General features: G+C 44.3%; 1 protein-coding gene across 1 annotated transcript in view; it reads right to left on the minus strand.

Annotated features, from left to right (window-relative positions):
- FBXW4 (F-box and WD repeat domain containing 4) overlaps positions 1 to 23,738 on the minus strand; it is a 61,914-nt gene that overhangs the window by 35,866 nt on the left and 2,310 nt on the right. The window contains exons 2-5 of the mRNA XM_065639163.1: positions 14,843 to 14,938; positions 11,902 to 12,087; positions 10,612 to 10,744; positions 8,091 to 8,185 (exon numbers count right to left, since the gene is read on the minus strand). Of these exons, the coding sequence (XP_065495235.1) occupies positions 8,091 to 8,185; positions 10,612 to 10,744; positions 11,902 to 12,087; positions 14,843 to 14,938 (510 nt within the window). The remainder of the gene's footprint in view (positions 1 to 8,090; positions 8,186 to 10,611; positions 10,745 to 11,901; positions 12,088 to 14,842; positions 14,939 to 23,738) is intronic.

Below are 23,738 nucleotides of genomic sequence, written 5' to 3' on the forward strand. Positions count from 1 at the left end.
CTCCCCTCCCTTCTTCAGTGGTCAGCTGAGACCCCCACCCACTGATCGCCTTTGTATTCCTGGCCTTTGGACACACTGACAGGGCCCTTTATGAGACCCCAATCAAGACTCCCATGTCACAGGTACCTAGTAGAGATACCAGACCCTTTTCAAATGAGGAACAACAAGGAAAATATGCTGGCCCATTGTCCCTGCACAGCACCAAGGGAGATGAAAGGGACAGGCTGCTCCCTCTCTGCAGACCGCCTGCCAATCAACCCCAGTTATTAAGGTCACAATGTGGAAATTCTTTTGACCTACACCTAATCAAAGATGCACCAGGGCCTTTTGAGACAACATGGGGGAAGGTGGGAGGGCAGGCATCCCCCCACCCATAAATACAGTGGAGCTTCCAAAGAGAATTTAGTAGGAGTTACCCCAGTTAGTGCCTTCCTCATTGAAAAGTTACAGACTGAGCAACACTGGAGGTGGCTCAGAAGTCACAACTGAAGACCCTATGTGACGACTACTTAGCATCCTCTTTCCCATTCCCAATAGCTCTGGTTTGTGCAGGTTGTGGCCTTCACAAAACAAGTTCAGCATCATACAATCATAGAATACCAGGTTGGAAGGGACCACAAGGATCATCCAGTCCAACCTATATTGGGAAAAGCACAGTCAAGACAAAATGACCCAGCACCCTGTCCAGCTGAAACTTAAAAAGTGTCCAATGTTGGTGAGTCAACCACTTCCCGGGGGAAATTATTCCAATGGCTGATTATTCTTATCATAAAAAATTTCCCTCTTGTGTCCAATCAGAATCTCCCCAAGAGTAACTTGTACCCATTACCCCTTGTCTTTTCCATGTGACTCCTTGTGAAAAGGGAGTCTCCATCTTCTTCGTAGCCAGCCTTTAGAATACTCTTTAAATACTGGATCCATCTGACACTGGGCCCTGAAGAAGAAAAACTCAGTGGGTATGAGCCTATGAACCTCCAAAAGCTGAAGCACCTGGAAGAGTGGCTAGATGCCAGCAGTGCAGAGCAGGCATTCTGAATGCCTCTTGCATTATACAGGATAAAGATACCAAGATGACATTGATTGTGGTAGTTCTTAGGACTATGCAGAAATCTCTCACAGGGAGGAGTTAGGACCCACCTGCAGTGTCAGAGCAAGCAAATGTGTGGTGTAACACAGAGCATGGGTCAGATAGGATCAGAGAAGCACATCCCACCACACAGCTCCAGAGCACTTGGAATATGGACAAGATCACCTGCCCCTGAAAAGTTGTTCTGTGTCACTGAGTGCCACCACCATACACTCAGTAGCAGAACAGTTAGACATTATGCTTCAAGCTGACAACAGTGACAAAAGAAGTGACTGACTACAGTCTATAGTAGTTCACACAAAAGGGCAAAAACATCCAAACCCCATAACGGAAACATTTCTCAGCATGTATAGGGGGCTTCTGAAAGTGCATGATTTTGAATCAGGTCCTCCAGAAGAGCCACTTGGTATAAATTATCACAACCACCAGCACACGTAAGGCCAATCTTGAAGAAACAGAAAGTTCTGGCACACCTCCTTATGTACCATATCCAACTGCACACAGGAAATACCCTTCCTGATCCCACTGCCAGCTTGCTGTTCTCATCCTGCTGGCATCCTTCAAAGACCATCTGGATCAAGCTCTTCGTGAAGAACAAGCAAATTTGGGGCGGTGGTAGAGTGAAGACACAAACAGTGCGACAGTCACAGCAAGGAAGCTGCAGGTTTCATTATGCTAAACACTTTGCTGATGTGTCGGCTCATTTTCCTCTGCCTTTATCCACTTTTAGCTCATGAAAGACACCAGTTCAGTGCTACTCAGAGTCCCGCAACTTCCATCAGAGAGCTCACAGAGGTAACAGCCTACCAGTGGTGACCAGCTGGGTGTAAGAAGAGAAGTGGAAGATTCCAAATGAGCTTTAGGACAAAGACTCATGTTTACATAAATCCTACTATACTGCTTGTCCACTGCAAGTCACTGTCCTTCCTAAAACTGTCCCCTTGTTCCTTGGCTCTTACACCATTGCTGAAGGAGGTAGAAGACAGTTTTTTTCTTCTTGATGTTAAACCAACTAGCTCCGATACCAGAAATACTTATCTCCAACAAGGCATGGTTTAGGCTATTGTAAGCCAGGATCCAAATGGACACTTCAACCCAGCTATCTCCTCTACTGTTACAATAAGCTGCAGTGCTCAGAGTAGACATGACTTCAGCACTGTAGCACAGAAGACAGGCAATATCCTCCACTATCACCTTCCTTTCAAATGCCAATGGCAGGCTGAGGACCAGCCTCCTGCTAAAGGAGTGTTGATTCACTCTGACAGAGGAGCTAGGCTCCTATCTTAGGACACTACAGCTCCACTTCCTGCCTCAGGGCATGAGCTCACATCCTCTGAGTGACACCTTCAGCCTCATTTGGGAGGAGTAACAGTAGAAGCTGAGCCTGGTTAGAGGCACCTGCACCTGGGGCTCTCACCGTGCAGGAAAGGTCCATCCTTCTCTGTCCCTCCCCACCCCCAAAAGTAGCCCTTTGAAAGGCAGGGGAGGGAACAGACACCACTCTAATTGAAGGAGTGAAACCTGGCATCCTCCTGCTCATCTACCTTTGCACTCTGTTTCTGATCCTCTTTGAACCTCTGGTACAGCTTGTCAGGTCGCTGCCCTCTTGAGAGATCAGAAAAAAAAATACGGCAGTGATTACTATTGTACACCGATTTGCAAGCTGGAAAAAGAGAGAGAGAACAGGCTCCATGTGTCAGGCTATGAAAGGGCTGCGACTGAAGCCGCCTGAAAAACAAACCCTTAATTTAAATGTTAATGAAAGTGCTGAAGAGACATCAGAGGCTTTCGTTTCTCTACAAGGAGCAGAATCACCAGGTCTAGAATTTATGGCCCACTTCACCTCCCCTCTCCCCTTCTCTGCTCCATCAGCCAGAGAAGTTAGGAAAGGAAAAAAACCCTAATTTTACCATTAACTCCACACTTCCACCCTGGGATGCAATTGCTAAATTATCTGTTGGAGGACACTGATCAAAGGTGGAAAAACAAAGGCATGCTGCACAACCAGGCAAAGGTAAACAGCAGCCAAGGTCTGGTGAAGTTACCTTCTCCCCCCACAAATTTAAAAAGCAAAGAGAAAATGACTGGAAACTGGAAATAGAAACCTCAAACCATAAGGCTGCCAGCCCCCTCAACTAACTTACTTCTGTCACATATTTTAAACATATATGGATTCTCCTGTGCAAACCAAGCAGCACAAGAGAGATGCTTCCACCAAGATTTCAGAGACCGACTTTTCCCTCAAGCAAGGGGAAAGATGAGAAAAAACTGCGGGGGGGGGGGGGGGGAGGGTGGAATTCAATATGCAACACTGCTCAACAGGATTAGAAACAGCTGCCTGGGTTCTAACTCAGCTACTGCCTCACAAAACCTGCTCACCTGCCCACAACTGCTAGTGAGCCAATTCACAGAGTCACAGAAAATATATATATTAGAGTATTGGCCGAAAGTGACAAAAAGGGAACAAAGTCATGGATCATGTGAGCTTTAGAGGGCAAAGGAAAGAAACTGAAGTGAAGAAAGGTAAGTTGCAGTTTCTCAGCCTATAGAAGTGTTTGTATATGTGTTTGTTTCCAGAGGAGAGGGAAAAGAGACATATATGTTCATGTGTTCACCCATGTGAAGATGACCAGAGTCATTATCACACAATTAAAATAGGTAAAATAAAGACATTTTCCTCCCAACATCAAGGGAACAGTCAGGACACATGGATAAGACACAGGTGTCATTTTAGCACCAGAGGGGAGAAACTGATACTCATTTCCTGCTCTTCAGCTCCGGGGTGAAAGAGCACCAAGTCAGTTATGACTAGCACACATCTAGAAACCCACATCCAGATCAGTCTCCGAGGTCAGAAAGAGATGGTAGTTAACACCACCACTAACTCTGCAAGTCCACCCTGGGATCTCACAGCTGAGCAGGTTCTTCCTGCCCCTGCTGAAGAAACAGCTGCAGGTCAGAGTCCCTTCTCAATTATTCAAACCGACCAGGCTCCCAAAGGACAGCAGAGCTATTGCTGCCTGCTATTTTGCTGGCAACACACAAATCAGAATAAAACCCAGTTACTTGTCCCAACTCCTAGAAGGCTCAGAAAGGTTAACTGCACAAAGCTAGGTCAAAACAGAGCACCGCTACAGCCAACAGCTCATCTTGATACAGAATAGGGGATATTTGCTGATAAAAGTAGAGCAAGAAATGAAGGTGGGGGGAACATTATCAAACATTTAAACTGATGCACCTTAGGGCTTCAATTGTACAGTTAAAACCACTGCAAAGCTGCTCTGACTCAAGTGGGTTGTTTTGTTCTAATGCAATATCCAAGATCAGATTGTTTAACTTTCACAAAAAGCTTCCAGATGACCACTAAAAAGAAACCCTCAAAATTAATCATTTTGACTGATCCCCATGGAAGAGAGGCCCATTCAGTGAAGGTGCCTGTCAGTAACCCTTCTCTTTCTTCCTTTCCCCAGCAAGTTTTGGGTATGTTTTACAATTTGTCTGAGGCTGTCCACAGGGGCAAAGGTCTCCCCAGATATTACCTCCCCATAATATTCCACGGGAGAGGCAATAAGCTCAACAGAGATTCAAATTAGCACATTAAAATCGAGGAGTCAGGTCTCAACTACAACAGTCCATAAACAGAAGTGAGTGCAAGCCTGGCTTTTTAAATTCAACTGCTCACAGAACTACTCAATTTTTTATTTAAATTAAAGATTCAGTGCATATAGCTGGTCTTTGGCACAATCTTTCCTTCTCTCTGGTGTAAACCTCCGCTACACAAAGGCAACATTTTCAAGGAGAGGTCAAGTACTGCAGTAGACCAATGACACAGTTGGAAAAGGAGAGACCATCTTTTGGGCTTGCACACCCAAAGCACACCCCTGCTGCAATAGGGCACATTACAGTTGCACATTCAAAACCGTTTTTGTACCTTCGTCATCTCTTTTCTTGGCTTAAAATCCACCACGCTTCAAGTACAACATGGAAAAAACAGCTCTCATGGTAAGTATTTTAAAATCTAAACAGCAAATGCCAGTGGCCAGAACCAGCAGGAAAAGACAGGTTAGACTTGAATATTTTTTTTAATCCAACACCAAAGAATTTCCAAATCCAAGATTAATAAAGAATATAATAACAAAGTCCACATTTTTCTTTCCACTACAGTTTACAAGCTTCTCTATCAGTAGGAAAAAAAAATGCAGTAAATTTTCCCCTAAATAAAGGAACATTTCAGTAGTACAACATATATCACAATCCTACATTTCTGCAGCCATAAATGCCAGGCAATTTGACCTCATTTTCTCCATAAACCTATTCCTCAAATTAAACAGTGTACAGTGGTCACTTCTCTTCCCTTGCTACTGCCACCTCAGGGAATCACAAAGCATGAAGGTGCCACTACTCCACTAGAAACCCCTGAGTTTGCCTCACCTTGCACATTTGAATTGGTCCACCGCACTCAGGCTTGCCCTGGTCCCTGAGCACACATAAGTCACTGCAGTAAGCACCAGTAAATGAAAGTTTAACATCGACATGACGCAGAGTTCAAAAGGCAAATGAAGTCGGGGGAAGGGGATTACAAGCACCTAAGAAACATGGTTTAGGGTACACAGCCTCTCTTTAAGTACAGCATTTTACTAATCCATGGAGAAGGACAGCTTCAAAGACCAATTAAACCAGTTGCCAGAGCAAGCTGAGGCACCCTTATTTTAGGTATCCTATTTTAAGGATACTCTCAGACTCTCTCTAGTCCTGATGTGACACACAATGTGTGACTTGCTGTCCCAAGCACACTGACCAGCACAGCTATGCAGAAAACTTGCTGAAAACCCAGAAGGAACACAATACCCTCCCCATCCCCACTACCCTGCAGGGCACTGATAGGGATCCTCGAAGCAATAAAGCTCCAATAACCCACAGGGATGTGATGGCACTTCCATGGCTGAAAAGGTTATACAAAGGACTAAGCACAGTTCTCCCACACACAGTAATAAGAGAAGATCCAGTACTCTCGGTACCCTTTCACCCTACTTAATCTCTCTTACAGGAATCACGCTGTTTGCAGACCCTCCAAGCAGCCAGCCCAGCATCACTACACAGAGAATAAGGAAGCCTCCTCCCTAGCTCAGCACATCTGCAGGAGGATCTCAGTGACACAGGGAAACTGTGCACAAATGAAAGCAGAATACCCAAGAAGGATGCCTGAAGCCAGAGGAGCTGCACCTTAGGAGCAGAAATCTCTGAAGTTTAGTTTGCGTGCACAGACATAGCAGGACTACAGCAGAAAACCCAGCTGTGGGTCAGGAGCACATGGGATACTTTCTAAGGAAGCTTCACACGAGCAAGATATCACCGAAAAGCAAGAAGAAAAGTTTCAGTCCTGCCCATTAACAGCTGAGGTTCAGCAAGAGCACAACCCTGGCTACTCTAGAGAGTCCTAGGCTTGGCAAACCTCCAGGTCAGGAAACTGCAGCCTCTCCAGAGCACTTTTGAATGGCTAATGCTGCAGGAACTATCCCTGTTCCTACCCCACCACACACAACTGCTTTGAGCTGTTCCTGAGCCGTATCTGTCCATAGTAGAGAGAGCTGGTGGGTTTTCAGCAACGATGGGCCAAAATACTTCGGTGGTTGAAGCCTGATTCTACATCTGCAGACCTATCCATTCTCATGGAGGAGCTCTCAGTTTACAGCAGCACAATTGGGAAGGGAGAATCGGGAGGGCACGTCAAATGTTTAGGAGGAAGTGGAGGTTATAGGTCACGTTCAGCCTCACTGAGGAAGAAATGCATCCAAGCTCTAGCAAGAAGGATCGGGACTGCAAGGGAGGAAAAGCTTCACACACAAGTGCATAGAGAATGCACACGGGTGAAATATGGGCTCTTGCAAATAAAACAGAAACCACAGAGCTCCCCAAAGTAGATCTTGCTAGAAACCAGATATTATCTTTTTGATACTCACCCTCATTAGACAGCAAGCAATAAAACCTATTAGTGAAAAATTCATCTCCCCTGCCCCTTGCCCTGGCCCTCCCTCACCACATGCCCTCCTGCTCTGATCCTCTCTCTCTTCTAGGATGGCTGCGATTTGTTCTGAGAAGCGACAGGTTTATAGGTTAGCCGACACCTTCTCTCTGTGGAATTTTAATTAACTTCTCCCATCGTCAATATGTTAAGGAGCAGGGTTCCCATTATACGAGGTCAGCAGCGTGTTTCAGGCCCTGCTATATCAGCCGTCAAATTGAAGAATTAATGACGTGGCTAATTGGTTCTAATTCTCCACCCCCGCTTCCCCAAAATATGGAGGGGTAAGGGGAGGCGGTAAGGTAGGCTAGCAGGGGAGGCTGGTACAGTCCACAGTCTCATTTAAAAAAAAAAAAAAAAAAAAAGAGTGCACAATGTAAGCCCGCTTGTTCATGGGGTAGCTGTTCTACCACCACCTCCCATTTATCACCCTGCAAGGAAGAAAAGGGGGGGTGGGGAGACTGTGCGTAAATATTGTGACAGAGAGTGTGTACAGGCGTGCACACCAGGGAGAGGAACACCGTCCTGACAAAGGGCTACCTCAGTAGGTCATCACTTAGGAATAGGAAGCAGCATGCCACTGGGCTCTAACCAGCCATGGTGCTAGGGCATCTCTTCTGCCATAAGTTGGCATCTTTTCAGTACAGAAAACCTCAAGAGGATCTGGCTTGTTGCTTCTAATTAGCAAATCAGAGTTCCCTCTGCAAGTACAAATGAACAGGCTCCACCTGAGACAGTAACAGGAAGGCAGGGCCATTTTCACAGCCTCTTTATGAGCAGGTCACTCTGCTGTTATGGGGAACAAAGGCCACATGCCCTTCGCTGAGCTCCTGCTGCAGGCACAAGCACCTGATGAGCCTCCACCCAGATCAAGGCCCTGAAGTGTCACACTGGTGCCTCAGAGAGATTAGTGGACACACAGACTATCCAACGCCTTTACTTCTCTCTGCCGGAAATGGAGAATAAAGAGATCTCAGTTACCTTAATAATGGGCTGATAGCAATGGACCACACTCGATCCTCTGTCTGCACTGTATGTAGACACTGCCCAACTCTGCCTGCGGACAGGGACCAAACCTAAAGAGAGAGATGCATGTTATGCCACATCACCCAGAAGGTAGGACGCATGCTGCTAATGTTGTGCTGGAAGAACTGGCAAAACTGCCATGCTCACCTTCCGAGACCCTCTCCCTGAATTCCCATTACTTGTTTTTGAGGAGCAGAGCCTTCAGTCACTGGCAGAAACAAGCACTTAAAAGTTACAAAAATATTCAGCTTGTGAGTATGATCTTCCATCCCAGTGGTAACAGAGCACCCCCATCACGACATGCTCTCTAGGGCAGCACTCAGATTTCTCATCTTCTGTAGTTAAATAAACAAGAAGTGGGATTTGCTCAAATCTCTGCTGTTCTCTTGAACAATGTGTGAAGACTTCATACCATCCCTGAAAAACTTCCATTCATATTATCTATAAAATTAACCATTCACTATCCTGTTTTGTTTCGTTGGTTTGTCTGTTTTATAAGCCCAGCCCCTCTCAACCAAGTTTCTTAAGTGTACCCCAGGCAATTTTCAAATAGGCCCCCCTTGCTCACCGACAATATGAGAGAATCTCTTCCCTCCCCAATCAGTGCACACATGCACAGCCCCTTCCACCAGTTCACTGCACATACCCCTTTGTTTCTAGGTCCTAATAAAGCCCCCCAAATTCTTGCTGGGGCCTCTGCTTCTGGCCATCATTTTCTCCACCTTGCCTTCATTCTTGGCACACAGGACTCGAGCCCCCCAGTTTGCTGTTACCAACCCCCAATGTTTCACTTCAGGACTTCAAAGCTGGGAGTGCCCTATTTGTTTGTTTGTTGATAATGCCCAGGATTGCAGGCTATTCTTGTCAGCGGGGAATTTAGCACCTAGTGTCAGCAAAAGCAGCAGAAAAGCTTAACTCTTTTAAGGCATCCCTATCTCCTACAGGTTAAAAATATTGCTCAGAGCACATTATCTGGTGCCTATCACACAGGAATGTACATTAGCAGCTCTTCAGAGCTTAGTCCTAATCAACACTCAGCAGAGCCCTCAATAGCTTAGACACTTAGAGCCCCTTTAAAAGGCTGGTAGGGAGTCCCTTCCACCCTCCAAGAGTCTCACTCATGCAAGCAAGGCAGCCTACAAAAGAGATGATAAAAATACGAGGTGAACATCCCTAGAGCCTATGCTGTGGGGGGCACTGGGTGGGCAACAAAAACAGCCTTAAATTCCCCTCTGGCCCTCAGGAATTTGTTCTCAAGGTCGGGGAGGTCTGCCCTCAAGCTGCCAGGGAAGCAGCAAGAAGACACTCTCCCAGCAAAGAGCCTCCGTAAAACAGAGAGGAGCAGCCCTGCTTAAGTGTGAGACAAAGCAGCATCAAGGCCTTGCTCCCAGGAGGCAAGCAGCAACCCCAACAGTGCCCTTTGCTTCTGAACACAGCTCTACTTGGGAGTGATTTTATCCAGAAGTGCACCCATACAGAGGGACCAATGAGAACAGATAGGGTCATGCTGCTCAGCAGCCTGTCAGTTAGTTACCCACTACCACACACTTCCTATAAAACCTTGAAAGTGACATTTAAATCTTTCTTTGCCTCAACTTCCACTCTTGCAAAACGGGAACAGCAGGTTTTCCTCTTACCTCCATTAATGCTCTACAATATGTATCAGGAACCAAGAGTGTCCATCAGCCTACCCTGAGCAACAGCCAAAGCTTTCAACATACAGCAATCACTTCCAACAATGAAACAAGTAGTTGTGAAGATGCAACAGGTACTGAGTCCTGATAGCAGGACAAGGCTGAAACACCTACAGCTCAGGAGAACAACTCTCCAGGTCCACATAGGAACATCAACCAGATCCAGAATGACAAAAACCAACAAGGTCGTGCCTCAAAAAGAAATAGGCAAAAATTATGTAACAGGATCCAGTAATAACAACTGAAGGAGAAAAATGGGGGCTAACAGTATTCATAGTCTAACTTCACAAACCCAGAACCATAAAAAACCAAAACAAAACACCACAAATAAATCACAACCCCACATATTTAGAAAAAGACATCATGCTATCCCTTAAAGAGATCGAGTACCCAACAGAGAGCATATGAAGCAGTGCTGCATCACAAAGCAAGGATGTGCTTGAGATACATATGGCAAATTTCAAACTAACTGCCATGGATCTCCGCTACAGTGTTAGACAGAGGTACAGGAAAAGCAGCAGAATACAGCTGCTGCCTTCTGCACTTCATAGTTTAAAACAGCAGCTGATGTTGCAAAGGACTCCAAACCTCTTTCTTATAAGCTTGGCACAGCGAGCATGCTTTCAGAGACATATGCCTATGTAAAGATACCCAGCGCTCCTCCTGCAGCCACACACAACAGGGCTCACAACAGTTCTGCTGACACTTAAACATTTGTGGTACAAGACCTGAGAGGTCACCTCTGCAGCGGCACCTGCAGCTGCTGGAATATGACTGCTCACCTTCGCTGTTCTGTCCCTGGAGCCGCTGACAACAAGGCCACCTTGGAAGTCCACACAGTTCACCTCCTGTTCATGTGCAGAGAACTTGACACTGTATGAGCCATGGATCTTGTGAAGGACAATACTTCCATCTCTGAAAAACAAATCCCCCAGCAGGGAGTCTGTATCAGCTGCATCTCCCTTGGATACCCATCTCCCATTAGTGCTTAGGAGTGCCACAAAAAGACTGGGACTGATCTCTTGTGGGAGCATTATTAACCCTTCACACATCACCTGTCCCCTTGCAGTCTCACATCTGGCCAGTCAAAGCCTGATCTGCTGCACATGAAAATTTTCCTGGCTGTCTTCCCACCCTCCACTTTCAGTTAAGCTGCAGAAACTAGCAGAGCAGCCATTCCTCCTACTGCTTTGTGCTTGTCAGAATCCTGGCTGGAGGCTGAATGGCTGGAGGAAGGGAAAAAGTGAGAGGTCACTCTCACCCATGTCCAAGCCTCAACTTTTCATTCATTTCAGAGCAGCTGTGCAGGGTGTTGGGCTTTGAATTAACTACAAAGACATTTAGACTTTTTTTCAACCAATACAGTTACTAGAATTTTAAATGCATGCCTTCATTTTCACCTGAGTTTTGGGCTACAGTTCACAGGGGAGAGTCTCAAAGTATCCAGGGCTGATAGCCAGGCTTGTATCTCCCAGTTCTGTGCTTAAGTGCTGTATATATTAATAGCTAAAACTTTATAAATAACAGTTCTGTCATTTGCTGTATTGAAAAAGGCCAGTCAAATGCAAAATTGATTGGAGAAGTATGTACGTGCTGGAATGCTTGGCAGTCTTCCGCCTCTCCACAATTATATCAGTAGGTCTAATAAACATACACTCGTCTCTAGAAAGTTTTATGCATCACTGCGGTTTCAGTTCACTAGCAGTTCTGAATATCAGCACACAGTCTGGCTAGCCTGACTGTAACATGGAAATAAATGAAAATTGCACATCAGCCAGAATGCCTGATCAGTCAGGCCTGATTCAACAATCCTACGGACAGCTGCACAAGTTCTAAAGAGAAAAGGATACTTTATAAGTTCAACAGCATGGGACTCAGCTCCACCACTGCTGTAGTAGAAGCCTTTTCAGGACAGAATCAAATCATAAGAGAGGAAGCAGCAGCAGTTGAACACAGTTAAGCATGAGGATGCTGTGTAGCAAGATCAACCTCGTGGCTCTGGGCTTAAGTTACACAAAACCTTTTCATCTTCACTGCCTCATTCCTTGGGCTCCTTCATTCACCCAACTTACCCTCCTCCGCTGATGATGTGGGAGTTAACAAGAACAAAGCGACATACGTCCTCCTGGTGGCCAGAGAAGATAGCCTGAGGGTGACGCTGCAAACCTGTACCATCTGGACAGAGCCGGTACGACTGGATGTTCTCTGCTTGAGACAGGTAGAGATACTCGCCATCCAGCTCCATCCAGGGCATCAAACTGCAAACAGACAGTGGGTTGGGGAGGTGCAGGAGTGGGGAGAAGAACACAAAAAACCTCACATACAAAAATGAAAAAAAAGATTGCATATGTAAACATATCAACAAAAGCAAATGTCCAGTCAAGAAAACTCTGAAGTTGGAGCTGCTGGTCACATGCAAAAGCAGGGCTTAATATAGTAGCACAGCCATGAAGTGAAGCTTCTCTAGCAACACAGAAAGCAGATCACATTGCTGACATTTTTCTAATCGAAAGCTGAGGAAAAGGAAGGATGGAATATCTGAAAGAGAAGATGTCTAAGAGTCTAGTGAGTTTAGATAGGAAATACTTAAGGCTCCCTGACCCCTCTTCATGAGCCCTTTTAAAGAAACTAAGACTATCAGGCATTTGCAAGCTATGCCAAGCATTTCTAACAGAGCCTTAAATATGAAGCTCTTAGTGCAAACAGTCAATTTTGATCCTGCACATTACTTGCTGATGCCCAGCAGAGATCACAAAGCTGCCACGCTTTCACACACATCTGAGCAGGGGAGCAGGTCACACCAAATAACGCAGGTCTTCTTACAAAATCCTCCACCTCCCGCTTTCTCTGTAAAGCAGCAGGATAAGCCTGACACTATCCAAGAACTTTGTTCTCATAATGTAGAGAAGATATTTTTCTTCATGTAGAACTCTTCCACCGCTGAGCCAAAAGCAATTGCAGACCAACCTCTTGATTTCTGCTGCCCATCTTTCAGAAGAGCCCATACACCTCATCTGCCCCTTGCTATCTATGCAACAGTGGCAGTTTCCCACAGACAGGTTCCAGGCACAAGAGCAGTGGACTGCTAAAGGAGTTCTTTCAAAGTATTCTGAAGACGGAAGCTACAAGTGGAAAATATGCTTCACTTCCTGGGAGACTGAGAAGGAGACACTCAAGCAATGTCCAAATCAAGTCTGCCATCACGAGAAGTTTATTTATTCTTGAAACAAAACCAAAATACAGAAAACAGAACAGGCTACAAAGGACACTTAGGCAGAGAGGTCTTAGCTCAAGATCTTACTTTTGTGTAGCCACCAAAGAATCAGCAAATAGGCCTTCTGGATACAGCAAGGCCAGATACAAAGAGACACAGGGCTCATGTCCTATGGGGCATGGATGTGTCAAATTGTCTCCACTCCGCAGTCTTTGCCAAGCGCACCAATATCCATGCAAACATTGAGCAAAACCAGAGGCTTTCTACAGAGCAGCCCTTCAGTTTTCAAACTATTCAGGAACAAACTGTTTCGAAAGCAGAGTGACTTCTCATAAAAACCTGTCTCCCTCTTTTTTGCAGATCATTCATCCTCAAGGGTCATGATTTCCTGTGCCAGCAGAGCTACTACAGACAGCCACACCTCATAACATCACAAGGGACTAGAAACAAGCAAGAGGACAAGACTGCTTAATAGATAGAAGGTTCCTGCTTGCCTGCATTCATCTCCAGTAACAGGCTTTTAGTCACATAGACAAAGCATTTGAGCATAGGTTATAATGTTCATTTGGGACTTGATCATATGCATGGAAAAAATAAGAGGCATCTTTGTAGCAGCAGCTTTGGTTTTAGGTGGGCTTTGATTTCCCCTTCCTTCCTCCACTCCTACGCAGCCCTCTAAAAGCAAGTGAATATCCAGCTTACATGACTACAGCCAGTCTCTGTTGGCTCTCCTCCTGCTGCAGATTAGCTTTTTACCTTTTTCTATGGCTTTTTCATAAGGAAAAATAACAAATTTGAAGCAGGACAAATGAAAATTAGAGGATGCAGTTTGGATGGCGGCCTCATTAAATCAGTCCTTGCCTTTTCACTTGGGAAGCTGGTTTAGTAATGATCTCTAACATCCACAGAACTTGTCTTCACAGATGGTCACAAGCACTTCAAAGGCAGGTATACAACCTGCACCAAAAAACACTCTGCTCATTACAGCTGCTCCCAGGACTTTAGACAAGCAGTGGCACATTATCCATTGCTTCAATCTACACAGCACAGAAAGGCATGAAAGCTCAGTAGCACGTCCCTGTTCTTCAGCAGCTAACAAACCATAGTCTTTCTAATTTTTCCTTCTGTCTGATGATGTGAAGGCTGAAAATGTAGATGTGCTGTTCAAACAAGAGACTTATGCTTTGCTTTGAAAGCTGAGTACACCTTTGCAACGAATAGTTTCACAGTCTCCTCTCATTAATGTCAAATATACTTTTCTTTTTTATTTTTGAGAAGGAGGGATGCATAAGGTAGGAGAATGAAGCAGTATAAAGTAGAAGAATGCTAATTAGCATTTCAGATTTGTACATCCAAATCAGGGGCCAGGATAAATCATGGGAGACAAACCAAGCATTTTGTGGGGACACATATGTCCACACCTGGGACTAATGTATGCTCATTGTGAGGACAGAAAATTGCTAATGGTATACAGCAATAGATAGGAACCTAACAGTTTCAAGTCTGTAGTAAAGAATGCTAAATCCAATTGGAACTTCACAGATCAGATCAATGACAAACTCAAGCTCTTACTAAGAAAGGAACCCTCAACTCTCAGAGAGGATCTCTAGGGCAAGACAGCAACTCCAGTTACCCCACATCCACCTAGCCAGCAACATCCAAAACAGGCCAGTAACATCACTTGTAAAACCCTGTGGATCACAAGGAGCAGGAAACATCTCATTTCAGTGTACAGATGCAAACCCAAAGCCCCACAGCAGCTGACACAGAACAAAATAGAAGAGAAAGGAGCCACTTGCTTGCATTTCCATTTCAGGACCGTCTCCCTCCGGCAGCGTCCGTGCCTCCAGTTCTGAGATACTTTCACCCTCTCCTTCACTGGAAGGCCAGCCGCTCTGCAGACAGAGGAAGAGAGATGAGATTAGCAACCAGGACTGATGTTATACAGACAACAAATACACTCAAGGTGGTCACAGGTACGTTCTCACTCTGGCTCCACAAATGATGGACTGGCAAACATTGATGGTGCCCACACCACACGAGAGCAAGCACACTTACGAGAGTTGACAAGAAAGGAACACGGAGCAGAGTGGGTGCTTATCAGCACAGAAAGCCATCCCTGATGATCACTAGTCTACAAGTCTTAGATCTGATCAAGACCTGATCTAGCATACTGAGCACAACACAGGTTCAGACAAAATGTAATCAAAACAAGATGGCACATAAAGTAACTACTATATCAGAACAACCAGAGAAAGAGGACATCACTCTTCCAATAGAGACTAAAGAAAGCCAGCTAAGATAAGGACAACACCATACAAGAACAGTCGGAGGAAACGGTAGTCAGGAGAATACTGAAACTAGAAGCCAGGAGAGTGTGTCTAGCCAGAAGACTAGTAAAGAAACTGTTCCAGACCTTCACCTGCTTGACAATCACATAATCAGATACAATAATTAGAAATCAAGATATGTTCAAACTAAAAATAAAATTACTTAATCTGTATAACCACCCAATGAACACATGCCCCAAGACTATCTTTTGCAGCAGCTCACTAAAGCATAGAGAATTCCACCACATTGCTGGAAAATTCTCTACTTACAGTCAGACAATGTTACTAAAAGAGAGACTGTAGTCCATAAGCAGTTGCTGGGATATAAATGAAAGTTATTGGGATGAGCTGAGACAAGCCAAGATCAACACAGCTCAAGAGGTGACAAAAGGTAGGTACCACAGAGACCTGGAACCAAGGTCTCTTTTGAGTCTACATGATCATATCCAGTTCAAGCAGCTGTTCAACATCTGTTTTGCTTTCATGATCCAGGTTTGATTAAAGAGGGGTGGGGGAAGGCAGCTTTAGCTCCCTTCTTTCTCATATCATACACTTAATTATTCAATATCCTTGATAGAGCTGCTTAGATAGAAAAGATCAGAAAAGTACAAACGAGGAAACTCTCAAAGTTATCCTTTGTAACTGGGGATTGCAAACTACTTACTAGATTACAAGAGTTTTTCCCCCTTTAATGCATTTCTCAACAATGTTCCCAGCTGCATAGGATGAAGGCAAGATCCTTGAGAGATGGGGACTAGTGTCCTATCAGGACCAGTTCCCTCCTCCCAGCACTACTGTGCCCCCAAACCACTTTCCAAAAGTGGGATTTTTGGGTACTCTATCATTTTTAAAACAAAGATTAGGTCTCTGTAAATAAACATCTCCTGTCGTTGTTAATGGGTGTAGAAATCTCTAACCTGGCCCTGGGGCCTGGCCAGATTCTCATTTTCCCAGCCATCCTTCCACAGCCTCAGGCTCCTTTTTTTCTGCTCACCATCCCCTCCCCTTTTCTATGCTTTCCGGCACTTAGTCACCATTATAATTTGACTGCATTCCTGGATATGTGATCCATTTGAAACAAAAACAGAAACCACACACAGAAAAGCTTTTCATCCCCTAGAAAGCTTTGCAACTATAAGCTTCTGATCAACAGAGCTACACCAAATAAAACTGAATTTAGGAAGCTACAAGCTCTATTTCTTCCTAACCCTTAAAAAAAAAAAAGCAAAAGAACAAACACATCACAACAAAATCACGTAACTATAGAGTTAGCCTAAGCTGCAAGAAGAGGAATTCCATTTTTAAAGAGAGCACTTGCAGGAGCTCATGCAGCCAGATAGTGTCTGAGATGAGGAATGCACAGCACTGAAAAGTCAGGTCCAGCAGCCTTCTCATTGCTTATTACTCTCCCAGACAGAGTTCAGGCTCTCCGCCTACATCCAATTCCATTCATTACTCCAAAGCACTTCTCCTCCCCACACTCAATTCTCAGTTAAGTTCTCCCCACGTACAGATTTTAAGTCACCAGCCTGCACAGTGATGGAAAATGCACTCAGGCCACAACCCCCTCCCAACGCATACTGGCCCAACCAGACATCCTGCACTCAGCGCACAAACTCTACTAAGACTAGATGTAATTTCCAAGGCCCTGAAAAAGGTGAATCCACGGTCAAAAAAGCAGCCTCCATTTTACACTGTTGGTCACTTTTCTAGTTGGGAGAGAGGCACTGGTCCTCCTGCTGCTAAAAGAAGAATTTCAGAGGAGAGGCACACATTGCCTTGCCGCAGAGTACCAGTTCACTATCGCAGTTACTACTGTAACAGACACCTCATTCTTCCACACAAGTCAACGGTTCCTGTCTGGAAGGGACAAGGGCTGGGGGGGAAGACTACATGGGTGAGGTCTGGCGGGGTTTTGGCAAGTTTGGTTTGTCTTTTTGTTTGTTTTACTGTTAATAGGTATATTAGTCATCCAGCCTGCCTCTTCCATATAGCAATTCTGGATCCAGCTAATTGAAACATGTCTTAGAAACATCCACCTTCTATTTTGCATCTCTTTTGAATAAATGTCTACAAGAAAGTTGACAGAACATATGGAGGCCATGAGAAAGGGTAGGTAGAAACTGCCATTTGCCAGTACCAGGGCAGCAGAGACTAAACTGCAATGATTTTCAAGTGTTGGTCAGATATTTGATCCCCTATACCAAAAGAGAAGTTAAATCAAGCCCAGTGATGGAATCAAGTGCCAAGATGCAATTTGATTTGCCTCTTCAACAGCAACCCCCAGAGCAACTCGCAGAATACATTAAAAAGTTATGAGCATCACTGCAATGCATGACAGCAGTTCTCAAATCTTAGAAAGTTAAAAAGGGCATCACTGTATAAACTTAATCATTTGATAAAAAAAGATCCTTTTCTCCCCTACGAAGATCATTTTGCTTCAATCATGATCAACACACTTTCTATACATGCAAATCTTACAGATGACCTAGGACAATCAACAGGCATCGCACATCTATATTGAGTGGTTGACTTAACCAAGTGCCTCCCCTTCTACAACTGGTCTGAATATCCAAAGATTGAGGAGACTTACCTTATGAAGACAAATGCTATGTAAAATGCTGTGGAGGGACTACTATCCACCAGCCAGTTAACACCTTGACCTTTCTTAGTATGCAATCCAGCAAAATACTAAGCCACATGCTTAAAATTCAGTACATGCTTAGGTACTCTGTGAAACCAAGATCTTGGCATTCACATTCTCAGAGAAGCCACCCAACAGTGAACTTCAAGACTGCTGAAGGCTGACTCACTGAGGAAGGACTGATATTTTTAACAGGACCTTCACAGCCCTGCATCAGAAAGCAACTGAAATGCAGCCCAGCATCCTGGAAGGATCGCAGAAAACACAGGATGAAGGAACCAGTGAACACCAAATGTGAAAGTGACATTAAATTCAAGCAAAATGTTCTTGCAATGCATCAGAGTCCATCATTCTACCACCTCTGCTAGGGCATCACAATTATCAACAGCTCACAAAGTTACATGATCCAGAACTTGCAAGGGTATCTTTGTTATTAGCTTAATTAATCCAAAAAGGATCCCAAACCATGCGGTGCAATAAATGACCTAAGCTAACGCACGTTTCCGATTGCATGCAGTCCTGACAGAAGCTCCCTTTACGAAGGCTTTCCTTACACTAAGAGAAGCCGAACATTTCTTACAGCCTCAGAGAGAGAGTTCCAGCATAGAAGCCATCCCAAGCAACCCATTATAAAATATTTTTCATTTCCCCCTTCCTACCTCACCCCACCCTCCAAAAAAAGTTAAAGTATTTTGTTCAAATTATGGATTTCCTCTCTTTCTTGGCAGAGTTACCAAAAGAAATGTAATATTCCTTCTGGAGCCCACTTCCCAGCTGCTGAAGTGAGAGACTGTGACTATCCCCCCCCAGCACCACTGACCCAGGTGACCTCAGCCACCATGGCAGTTGTTGGCCTGGGCCCCAAAAGAAAACAATGAAAGCAAGAATCACTCAGTCAGAGACTAAGCACATCTCCTCCTAAAGCTTCACCTCCAATAGTTTTTTGCCTTCAATGATCTCCTCCCCAGCCAAAGTCCTTTGCCACCAGAAATGGTATTTCTGCAATAGCAAGAGCTTCTGTGCTTTACTGCATCCTGGGGAGATTCTTACTGTCCATCTACAATTTCAGCACGTGCCAAAACAATGGTACCTGCAACAACGTATACCGTGCTACAGAAGATAACACCAACATGTTATACTCTATATTTTCCCAGCTGCATGGGGCATCCTAACCCAATGAAGCCTTTCACATTTTGCTACATGTTAAGTGCTGAAGAGCTCATCTGGAAATGCAAGTCTGCAGAAACGTGCTGAGACTGAATCTCTTCTGTGGACAAAATCTGCTATCTGCATAAAAGCTGTCACCAGCCTGCCTCAGGCCTAACTAGAAGGGTCACAGAGACGAACAAATAGGTCACAGTGGCTAAGCCCCACTTTCAACCTTGGCCCCGTGGCAGGGATGGCTAACACAGGGACCAACTGCACTTATTTGTGTAATCAGGACACACCTGTTGAGAGGCAGCATCTCAGTGCAGGGCCACCAACAGAGAGCTGAGAGGGAAAAGCTATTTATGTCAGGAGCTCCTGTTGCTGTCCTCAACAAGTCGTACGGCTTTCAAAATGTCTCTTCCAGGACAAAAATTCCACCTGAATTCTTTTAGCACGACCCTTATTTGGCTTACTGCCAGGTTCAGTCTGTCTTCTACACTCTCCCCTCTTCCTATTTGACATGGGTTCAAATAACTCTGAGATGGAAGAGAGCTCTCCAGACTGTTCTCTCGCTGTTCCTTGCCTCCTTTGGTGCCTCGGCACTATCTCAGTTAGACACTACCAGGCTGTGCAGGTTTACCACTCCACCTCACAGCTCTCACGAACGATTCACCTGCATGAAGAAGCCAGAGACTCTAATAAAAAGCAGAGCTGCAGGCGAGCTTCTGTACACACAGCGAAGACGCACACCTTCACATGGACTTCCCAAAAGAAACATCATTGCCAAGACTGAGCCAGACCCCTCTGCCATCAGATGCCCGCTCCCTTACAAATGATTGCAATCAGACTATGGTTAAAAACTCCAGGCAGGATTTTGTCTCTCTCAAGGACTTAAGCAGACTTTCTGAAGCTAAAATCTGGGCTGCTTCAGAATTCAGAGCCCTGGGAAGACCTGAGGAAACCTGCAGCTGCTCAACAGTTGTCATGTATATTCTGATTTGAAACAGTGGACTGTTAGGGTACTATTTTGATAGAGTGAAAAAAAACCATAGCTTATTCACTTATGCAGGTTACAGGGATAATAGCTACAAGCACAGCACACATTTTTTAAACCCTGAACTAGATAAAGTTATTCTTCCACTTTGAACTTGTGAAGATTTTAAGGGGAGGGTAGGCAGGCCTGAAAAAACTCGTACAAGCAACTTCACATTCCCAGAACAATAAGCAGTTTGGATATTGTGGAGCTGTCCTGGCAGATCTGTCCTGCCCAGAGCTAACAGTTTAAGACAGAATAAGAACAGATCTTACAGAAGTTTCTAAAAACCACTGACTTTTCCAGCACAAAGCAACAGCTGTGTGCCCTCTTCCAGGCTTTTGCCGTTATTGCAATACCCTCCCCAGAGTATTCGCCTCTGCATAATCTGCACCAGTTCATTGCCTACTTCATTTCTGAGTTAAAGTAATGAAATTTTGATAAAAGTTTTAAAAGATGAAGGAAACTGAAGCAGCTTTACAGGCATTCACACTCCCTCCCCTTCCAGTACCGAAGGCAGAGGTCTCCTATGATTGCTGCAGCTTGCATTTGGATTTGACTTGCATAGATTGGCCATTTCCTGCTCCTGCAGGTGTATATATTTTTTCAAGATCTGGAGAAAACACAGCTTTTATTAACTTACAGAAATGCTTACACAAGTGCTTAAATACTCAAAGACTATAAATTCACCCATTAATGAATCTGTTTCTCTGAACCTGAGAATACACCATGATCCTAAGGGGCAAGGCAGAACAGGAGACAGGGAGAGACAAAACATGCAGTGAAACATTTCTATATTTTGACAACAGCTATTAATATATTACAAAGAGCACATCGTCAAGCTATTGAGGCTGCAACTTTTAACTTGCCCTCTGAAATTCCTTTGTAACAATAAGTTTAGCCCAGCTGCAACTTTACTCCTTTCTTCCGTACTTTAAATAAAGAACCACCTTGCAATGAGCTTTCTGCCTCTCCAATTTCTCCAGTCCAAGGTGGTCCAGCAAGCAGGCGCTGCATGAGGGCTTAAAGCACCCTCTGCTATTCCTGGCTCTGACACTGACCTGCTGCACAGAGGGCAGCTTGGTTGACATCTCTCTGCCTCTGCTTCCCCTCCCAGTCCTTGTTTACCCTGGCTATTTAGGCAGCACGCTCGGTCAGGTCAGAGACTGCTCTTGCTGGGCCTGTACAACAGCTGGCAAAACAGACACAGTCTACCAGACACAACTGTAATATCACTATACTCACCAAAAACCCCAAAGCCTTTGTGCTACTTCTCAGCTACAGTCTAGCAGCAGAGTGTGTTCTTAAGCCTTAACTTTTCTGTGATATGCTGCCATGCATTTTTGGAACAAAAATGCTCCATTCGCTTTACGTCATGAAGACAGGGCTCGACTCCTGCTTCAGCAGCTCCTATGACTGAATGAAGCAAAAATCTTCAGTGCAGGGACTATCTTTTTACCATCTCCATGACAAGGTCTCGCTGCAGTACAGGTCTATACATAAAATTAACACAACTATACAGAACAAGTGGCAGCCTGACATAAAGAGATGTGTAGGACACGTGCCAATAACCACATCCATCTAAATCCACTCTATACTTCCGTAACAGTGACACAATATTCTTCTAAACACTTACTGCTGATTCAGAGAAGAAACAGCACATTTTTAACACTGAGAATGTGCTTTAAGAACACTTCCAAGTCATTCCCTGCTGTCCCTAATATACAGTAATTCACATTGATTCGAACCTAGTGATTTCCCTCCCCCACCAAGGAATGAAGTGTACAGAAACCTTGCTCAGAGCAAACTTCTTTTCTCTTCTGCAAGCACACAATTGAACCAACACCTTAAATACTCCACTTACACCAGCAGCTCCTGATCAGCTGAATCTACCAGAAAGGGCAAATTTGAGAGATTGTCAATGTTGTGAATATGCTTTTCAGCATAATAGCCAGTGTCTTGGATTAAGTCCACATCTTCCTTTGAAAACATTAGCAAATCAATCTAATATTGTCTAAGCCTAAGTATGTGTGTGAGATAACCATAGCTGGCAATTTTTAAAGGTAGACAGGATGAGAAGTAGATAATTTTTAAAATTAAATCAAATAGTTTCAGGTATACTACAATTTCTCTTTTCCATGCTGCTAATAGCTAGGGTTTTGCAACCAGTTTCTTATAAACTTTCTCTCTTCCGTATTTCAGCATGAAGATGTTTTATAAGCAAGCTGACTGTGCAAACAGTTGTTTCACATACAAGCTAAAGCCTGCCCCCTCTGATGTTCTTGTCACAATTATCTGAAGATATACCTAACAGAAACAACATTTTAAAGAAATTGTGTAATTCTCAAGTTAATCGCCATTTTAAAAAAATGAGGAAGTGGGGGCAGGGGGAGAAGTTTCACAGCTATCTTACACTCTAGGCTCAAATTTATCTCTATTTACAGAGCATTAACAGATGGCTTATCAAAAGCCATTTAACAGCAGAAATGATCAAACTATTCTAAGATGTTTTTTTGTTTTAAAGAGTAAATACTCCCTAGACTTGTTTTTAACTTATGCCAGCCTCCCAGGGACCATCAGTTTAAGATATAATGTTAGAACCATGCATGTTATTTCATTAAGTACACTAACTGTAAACGGTTCCAGCCTTTGCTTTCTCAATTGCAGACAGTATTGCACAAAAAACTCTTAAAAGGAAAAACCAGTGTTCACCTCATGCAGCATTATCCAGAATGTGCAACAGAAGCTTCGACTATTGAGAGAGTCAAAGCCAAGCTTGACAAACTCCTGATTTACTCTGTATCACTAAGAAAGCACAGTCATCAAGAAGGTCCAAGTATGCATCATCTTCATCACCATTCTATTTACCCAATGATATTTCAGCTTAAATATTTACTCAGCTCAAACTTAACCTTCAGTGAACAACCTAACAGGTTTCTACTTAGAATTACTATCAGGAAGAAAGGCTGCATGCCCAGCAGTTTACCTCAACTCCCTCCGCATTTTGTATCAGTCAAATAAAATATAACCTCTCTCTGCAAATCCTACTCCCTCAACTGCAAGAGCAGCAACCTTGGAGGTTGCTCTTGATCTTGGAGACGTACATGAGGAGCAAGTGGTACAGAAGAGACATGGCTATTGAAAACCCTCAAGCTGCCACAGAGCGTATTGAACTCTTCTTCAGCTAAGTACGTATTTTACAGCTGTACCACAACTCAACACATGTACTCACACTGGTTCTTCTGGAGAGGTACAGATTCCTAGATCCCCCAGCACTGCAATATGCCCTTGTCTCTCATCAATTGCCAGAACTGTCTACCGTACTGGAGCAAAACACCTGCAACTGCCCCTAGATGCTGGATCTCCACACAACGAAAACAAGTGGCTCTCAGGTATTGTCCATAAGATCTGGCATGCTATTTCAAAGAACTGAAGATTGTCTGAGCCTTCCATTAAGTTAAAATTAATGAAAGGATTCATCCTCCAGATATGTCTATACCCCTGCATAACCAGTTTGTAATGTCACTTGGCATGTTACT

Source organism: Caloenas nicobarica, chromosome 7, assembly GCF_036013445.1.
Source record: "Caloenas nicobarica isolate bCalNic1 chromosome 7, bCalNic1.hap1, whole genome shotgun sequence".
NCBI classification, from domain to species: Eukaryota; Metazoa; Chordata; class Aves; order Columbiformes; family Columbidae; genus Caloenas; species Caloenas nicobarica.